Source organism: Martes martes (genome assembly GCF_963455335.1).
Source record: "Martes martes genome assembly, chromosome: 10".
NCBI classification, from domain to species: domain Eukaryota; kingdom Metazoa; phylum Chordata; class Mammalia; order Carnivora; family Mustelidae; genus Martes; species Martes martes.
The window spans coordinates 12,640,525-12,648,376 of NC_137898.1; the positions used below are offsets into that span (position 1 = coordinate 12,640,525).

At 49.2% G+C, this 7,852-nt stretch overlaps 1 protein-coding gene across 1 annotated transcript; it reads left to right on the forward strand.

Moving 5' to 3' along the window:
- Nucleotides 1-1,503: 1,503 nt before the first annotated feature.
- Nucleotides 1,504-2,451, forward strand: LOC308351066 (olfactory receptor 5G9-like; the record flags this gene model as incomplete). Its single annotated transcript, XM_080816549.1, has 1 exon — nt 1,504-2,451. The coding sequence occupies one exon, from the start codon at nt 1,504-1,506 to the stop codon at nt 2,449-2,451; it is 948 nt and encodes a 315-aa protein (XP_080672675.1).
- Nucleotides 2,452-7,852: the final 5,401 nt, after the last annotated feature.

A 7,852-nucleotide genomic window follows, 5' to 3' on the forward strand; every position in this document is an offset into this window, starting at 1 on the left:
ATCCTGAACCCACCCATCTGGGTAGTAATGATCGTCTTTGCAGCCTGATCTGTCTCGAAGAGACTCTGTACCTTCTTCACAGCTTCCCTTCCCCCACGCCACAAGTGTTTACTGAGAGCCTCCTGTGTGCCAGTCACTGAAGATGCAGCAATGGACGAAATTGACAAAAACGCCCAGCTTCGCGATTCTAGCATCCTAACATCAAGACAGAGCTCGCAGGCAAAAGCAATAAGTCATGTGTATGTTGCATATTAGAAGAGAAAAAGTCCTATGAGGCCCAAAAAGAAACAGAGAAAAGGGATAGCGAGCGCTGGGGTAGGTAGGACAGGGTTTCATTGTAAATAAGATGTTTAGAGAGGGCATGACACACAGGTGACACTGGAGCCTGAACTCAAAGGAAATGAGGGAAGGAGCCCTGTGGCTACCTGGAGCAAGAGGGGTGAGGGGTGGGGACAGCAGTGCAGAGGTCCTGAATCACTCCTGGTGTCCCAAGACAGGCGGGGAGGCATGAGTAGCTGAAGCAGGGTAAGCAAGAGGGGAGAGAGAAGACAAGAGGACAGAGAGGAGAAAGGAAGTGATGGAGCAGTGGCCAAACTCGCAGAGTCATTGTGAGCATCCTGCCTTTCTCTTCTGTGCTGGGACAGGCTCCCCCTGGCTGCTCCTCCTAATAGGGAAGCAAGACACCAGGTAAGAGCAATTGCAATTTATCAAGCAAGGTATGAGGATGTCTTGCAAAGAAAGGGTGAGAAGTTGGTACACATCTTGAAGGTAGAGCCAATAGGATTTGTTGAGGGGTTCCTTGAAGGGTGAGAAAAAAAGTGGCCAAAAATGACTAAAAGGTTTGGGTAAAGACAACTGAAAGGATCCTGTCGCCATGACACAAATGAGGAAGATTTTCTTACCTAATTGATCATTAATTTCTATTTCTTCATTGACACTGGCATTGTGATAGACACCAGCACACAAATTCCTAAGACAGGAAATAACTCTCCTCCTACCAGGAGTAAGAAATTCCAACAGGAAAGATAGAGGGGCATTTTTTTTTTTTAATGTTAAAATATAGTGCCATGAATTTAACTGAAAGAGTACCTGTGAAATTCAGGGGAGAGAGGGAGGGGATGGACCTCTAAGCTGGGTTTGGAGAGATCAAAGGACGTTCCAACAAGAAAATTTAGATTTTGAAAAGGCACAGATATTTGCAATTACGCAGTGTGTTTGTAGAAGTAAATCATTCAGGTATGCAAACTGAGAGATAGCGCGGAGGAACGCATATGGAAGCTGAGGAATGTAGACGTCGTTCTAAGGGGGACAGAGAACCCTCAGAACCTCAGCATGAGTGTGACATGATGGGATTGAAGTGGGGTTTGGGGACCAGTCTCCCCTTTGGAGATACACAGGCTCTTCGGTGATAGGAGATGTTAAAGTCTATCTGTTTCCTGAGAACGTTAACATTCCTGTTTCTCCACCCCTTGGCCATTGTCCTGTGTATAACACCCCAGTGGAATGACAACAGAGCAGAATCACACCACGGTGACAAGATTCATCCTGCTGGGCCTCACAGACCAGGCCGACCAGAAGCATCTCCTCTTTGGCGTCTTCCTGCTGATCTACGCTGTGACGCTGGTGGGCAACCTGGGCATGATAGACCTGATCCGTACCAGCTCTGCCCTCCACACTCCCATGTACTTCCTCCTAAGCGTGCTCTCCTTCCTGGACATTTGCAATTCCTCCGTGTTCACCCCCAGGCTGCTGACCAGCTTCCTCACTGTGGACCAGTCCATCTCGTTCGCAGGCTGTGTGGTCCAGATGGCCCTCATGATCCTCCATGGCACAGGGGAGTGCCTGCTCTTGGCCATCATGGCCTATGACCGATTTGTGGCCATCTGCCACCCTCTCCTCTACCACACCATCATGTCCAAGCGCTTGTGCACCCAGCTGGTGGTGGGCACCTATGCTGTGGGGGTGTTCATTTCAGCTCTGCAGACAGGGAATGTCTTCCTCTTGCCCTACTGTGGTCCCAACATCATTGATCACTTCTTCTGTGACATCCCCCCAGTGCTCCAACTGGCCTGCTCAGACACCACTGTAGCCAACGTCATTCTGCTCTTCTTTTCCGCCTTGGTTACTGTCCCCACAGTGTCCGCCATCTTGGTTTCATACGCCTATATCCTGGCCACAATCTGTAGGATGAGGTCCCTGGAGGCCCAGCGCAAAGCTTTCTCCACTTGTGCCTCCCACCTCACTGCTCTCTCCCTCTTCTATGGGTCTGTGTTCTTTGTATATGTCCAACCCAACCCAGAAAGTGCTTCAGCCTATAACAAGACCCTCTCCGTGTTCTACACCATTGTGATCCCCATGCTGAACCCCCTGGTCTACAGCCTAAGGAATAAAGATGTCAAGGCCGCCGTACACATTAGGGTTCTTAGCTTAAGCAGAAAAGGAATTTGTTAGAAAGCTATCTGGGACCTCATAAAATAGAAGGGAGGCCTAGAGATCCCAGCTGGGACAGGAACCAAGAGTGGTCAAACACAGCTGAACACCACGGAAATGGTCTGTGTTGGCCGCCCCACTGGGGAACATCGCCTTTGAGCACTCCCCATTGCTATGGCTAGCACTGCCCCCACTGAGCATTCAGCACTGCTCAGCCACAGGACAAAGCCACCAACACTACCCTCTCTGTCCCACCCTCTATAACATTCAACCACATATCTCTACCTGTTCCTACACCTTCCCATCATTCCCTGAAGTTCAAGCCCCAGGCAGGAATATTCACCTGTTTGGCAACATCCTTCTTGTACATCCATCAGTAGACCCCATTCAGCATGGATATGTTAAATCTCCTGCTATGCTACCTCCACACTTCTATCTTACAGAGCCCTAGGACCTCTTTCAGTGGTCCCAGAGCAGGAGTCAGATTCTGTCTTCCTCCTATCTGTTCTCAAATTTAGAAAGGGGCATTGAATGCCATAGGGACCTAAAAGATTATATAGAAGATACTGCCCTCCTGTATGATGTTGGAGAAATGGTTCCTGTGGTGTTTGAGTATAGGAAGGAGATAGCTTTCATTGGCTTTATGGGGCCGAATGGAGCCCCAGCTACAGAAATCTCCATTATAACCAGCCAGGGACCAGAATATGTGCTACAGCAATAATGAGCTATTATTTCTCGATAAATCACCAACTTAAACAAAATAAAAAGCTGAAAAGCCATAGAGGTTTCTTCAATCAAGATCAAATTACCTTTATGTCTTTAGACAAAACCCTTCTTCATTATAATAGAAATCAATCTTACTATCTTAAGAGCGTAAGAAAGAGGTGAAATTTATTGTGAAATCCAGATGTCAACTGAGGTTTACTATCTTTCTGAGCGTCAAATAAAATTGGCTTGTGTGCTAAAATCCCTGTATTTCTGCCTGTCTGGAGACCTGAGGTAGCAGGGGATGCGGTATAAATGGTTTGTGCTTTTCTGGGTTGCCCCTAGCTCCAAATTCCTAAATCGACTGATTTGCTTTGGCCTACACGTCATCCAGGGAAATGTGGATGAAATGGGGAAATGGGGAAGAGAGAGAAACAAAAGCTGACTGTCGTAGAGCCTGGCGGGAGGGAAAAGGGGAGCTTTGAGCAGACTGGGCTGAGCCGACACAGCCAGGCTTTCTTCCTACAGGGAACCAAAAAACAACTGCACCTCTTCCAGATGAAACCTCCATGTTCACCTGTAACATCATAAATATTGAAGTGAAACAACATTGTCTTAGAAAACTGGATAATGCACGGTGAGCAATGTTGATCAATGCTCAGTGATGGTACTGAAATCATCTCCCAGCTTAATTTATGGCTTGGGGTCATTTTTCTTAACATACTGTATTAGGGCTCCCCAGAGAAATGGAACCAATAGAACATGATAGATTAGATGATAGACAGATAGATAGATGATAGATCGATTGATCGATCGACAGATAGATAGATAGATAGATAGATAGATAGGAGAGGAGATTTATTATAGGAATTGGCCCACACAACTGTGGAGGTTGAGAAGTCCTACCATCTGCCATCTGCAGGCAGAGGACTAGGAAAGCTGGAGGTGTAATTCTGTCTAAATCAAAAGGTCTAAAAACTGGGGGTTGATGGAATCATTCCTGGTGGGATTCCAAAAGCCCAAGAGCCAAGCCCACCGATGTCCAAGGATAGAAGAGGATGGATGACCCAACTCAAGCCAAAAGAGCCAACTTGCCCTTCTTCTCCTTTTATATTCCACTGAGGCCCCCCAATGGATTGGATGAGGCCCACCCACATTAGTGGGGGTGAACTTTACTCAGTCTACCAATTCAAATGCTAATCTTATCTGCAAACCCCACTCAGACATAGCCAGAAGTAATGTTCTACCAGCTCTCTGGGCATCCCTGAGCCCAGTCAAGGTGACATGTAAGTTAGCAGTCACACATACTAAGAATACAGCAGACCCCAGCTGGTCCCCACCCCCCCACCCCGCCAACACTCCATCCCAGACTCAGGAGTTAAGGGACCGCAATCTTTTCATGAAAATAAGCTATGTGCATAACAGAAAATTTTCCTTTTGAATAATAATTTCCCTTAGGGCCAAGGAGACACAGAGGACCCAGGAACAGAGACACTAGGGTGTCAACGCCTCCTTCATTGTCCTGGTAAACTCGTGCTCTGTTCCTAATGTCAACAATTACTGAGCACGCTCACCTCATAGTCCTGAGCAGCCCAGTCACAGACTTCAAAGTAAACAGACTTCCCAGAAGTGGATTGCAGGGTGGCCTCTGAGAAACGGAGGGAAGGCAGGGCAGAGAGGGGAGAGCAGGAGCAGCTGAGGATATGGCAACGTTTGCTAGGAGACAAGGCACCCAGGCCCTTTGGCCCCACGCACACCTCCCTGTCCAAATGTCTCCTCCCCTCTTCCCTTAACTAAAACCACCTGACACAGAACCCAACAGGAGGCACTGGAATGTTGGTTGGAGATTAAGTCAAAGTGTTACCTCTCTCAAGAGCATTTGTATTACACCATGTCTTAAGACCACCCAGAGCCCACTTACTACCCAAAGGTGTGGAACTTTCTACTGGGTGGAAGGGAAGCCAAAGGTCGGGTGGAGGGGCAGATCCCAGATCCAGGTGCTGGAAGGAAGACCGGTTTGGGGTCCTGGCCAGGCAGCCGAGGCACGGGGCCACTGCAGACCACTGCCAGCAAGCACGGGATGTTGAGCGAATGGTTGCTGCTGGCGGGGACTGGCTCCACCTCCCCATCAAAGTTAGTTAGCCTTGCTGGATTGCCACCTATCCCACGTAAAAGAGAGAGGTTATGGCCAAAGCCTACGTGTTTACAGATGGAAAAGTGGTGGTCTCTCGAGTCTCTTCCACGTTCCTCTTGTTCCCAAGGCTCTCAAACTCATTTAAATTAACCTCAGAGACCCTTGGGGGAGGGACCCTGGAACCACGTAGGGAGGCAGCCTGAACACCGGGACCCCCCTGCAGAAGACTCAAGCTCTCCTGCACCAAATGCTGTCACTCACCAGGTGGAAACATCTCTCCAGGCATCACTTACAGGGACAACTTGGCTCGGGATGGAAGGGGTCAGATGCAAGTGAATGAGGGTTTCCCTGGGAGGAAGACTCTAAGGCGGTCCACCTCCAGCCGGCGCTGGCCAGAGGTGACTAGTAAGAAAGAAGGGGCAAACGGGCAGACACCCTCCAGAAGATTCACCCCTCCCATCAAGACTGGGATAAAAATACAGATGCCTGGTTAAAATCGAATTTGAGACGAACGACAAATAATTTTTAGTATAAACATGTCCTAATATTGTGTAGTTTATACGAAAATGTATTTTGTTTATCTGAATTTGTTCATCAGATTTAAATGGGCCCCATGTATTTTGTCAGGCAACCCCACTTGTGACCTGTTATGACCCATAACACACAGCAGAAGTGACAACGTGCCGACTTCAGGCCTAGCCTTAAAGACGACTGTTGGCATCCACTTTTTCCATCTTGGAAGCCCACCCTAAGACCACCAGGCTGGGAGGGAGCCCCACTAGCCATGTGGAAAGGCCATATGGAAAGTTATTAAGCCCCAGATGGTGACAGAGGTCTTGGCCTTCCGGGACAGCCCAGGGGCCAGGTGCAGGCAGCTGTGTGCGTGATCTTGGTCCATGCCACGCGGAGGAGAACAATTTGCCCCAAGCCCTACCCAAACTCCTAACCCACTGAACTGTGAAACACAACAAAGGGTTGTGGTTTTAACACACTATATTTTATTTTATTTTTTTAAGACTTTATTTATTTATTTGACACAGAGAGAGATCACAAGTAGGCAGAGAAGCAGGCCGAGAGAGAGGGAGGGAAGCAGGCTCCCTGCTGAGCGGAGAGCGCGATGAGGGGCTCAATTCAGGACCCTGCGATCATGACCTGAGCTGAAAGCAGAGGCTTAACCCACTGAGCCACCCAGGTGCCCCAACATACTATATTTTAAGGAGTTTTCTTACATAGTTAAACAAACAAACAAACAAAACCTGAAATAACCCCTAATGGCTTATCCTTGAATTATTCTGAATTTAGTCTCCAGACCTTGTGGTTCTCTAGAGGCTCCCGTAGGCGGGGTCTCCACGGCCGCACAGCCTTGTCTACTGTCACCTCCCTGAGGGAGGCTGCCCATGCTGGAGGTTCAGAGCATGGCCTTGGGAGACAGCCCGACCTGGCCTGGATCCCGGCTCCGGCACACAAAGCTGTGTGACCCTGGTCTGTTTGTCTGAAAATGAGTATGTCAATATTAATTACCTCATAGGGTGGTTCGTGAGGATTAAAGATTTAATGTCTATAAGGTGCTGAGCACACCATCAGGTCCTTAATTAGCGTTCAATGCGTCTTCGCTGTTGTAATTAGTCGTCCTTACCCTGAATCATTTCTCCGACCTGTGTTATCTTAGTATTTTATCTCCCTGATTAGAGAGAGAGTTTAGTGAAGCCAGAAATCACGGAACAAGGAGGCTGGCAGGGTTCACCCGCGAAGAGCCACAGTTCCTGGCAAGGAGAGCAGTGAGCGAGCGGTCAGTCCCGTCCCAGCCCCTCTTCTGCCACACCACGGCCTTCTCCCCTTCTCCGCAGGCCCGGCCCTTGCCGAGCCATCACAGGGCCCCAGACTCAGCCCAGACCAGCAGAGCAACGAAGCTACCTCCTAGGCCATCCGGTCATGCTCCCAAATTTCCTTCTTTCCCTGTGAACCAGCAACACTGGGCCAGAGAAATGGAGATTCGTGAGGACAGAAGATGAAACAGAAGTTAACGGGTTCTAGAATCAGACAGGACTGATGCCTAAATCGGGTTTTACAACGTACAGTCTGGCATGATCTGTAAACAAGAACGTGATGGGAAGCTTAAATACTCAAATGACCAAAAACCCTAGCACGAAGTACGCTGTTGAACGGATGTTCATTTGATATGGTTTCCCTACTTCCCCGGCATCATCCACTCTGGGCTTGAAAGGCTCGTTGGCTGCTGGTGTCAGTGAGGGGGTCCTGCGAAAGGCCAGCCTCCTCTTGTTCCTCTGTAGCCCGAGCAACCTTCATCATGACCTCTGTGGCCTCTGCGCCTCTGCCCAGCCACCCGCTTACTTGCACTGACATTGCCAAGGCGGGGTCCCTTCTCTTACTCCCTTCCGCTCACCCTCCTCCCCGTCACGGGCATCCTAGTCACCTTCTGAGGGAGGCATCTCCTGAAACCCGAAGCAGAGCTCTTCCGTCTGTGCCTTTCGTCTCCCCAGCTTCTCCGTCTACGGTGGCACCACAGGATTCACACCGTTCACACCGTGCTCAGCCAGGCTCTCGAGATGGGCTTGACCCTGC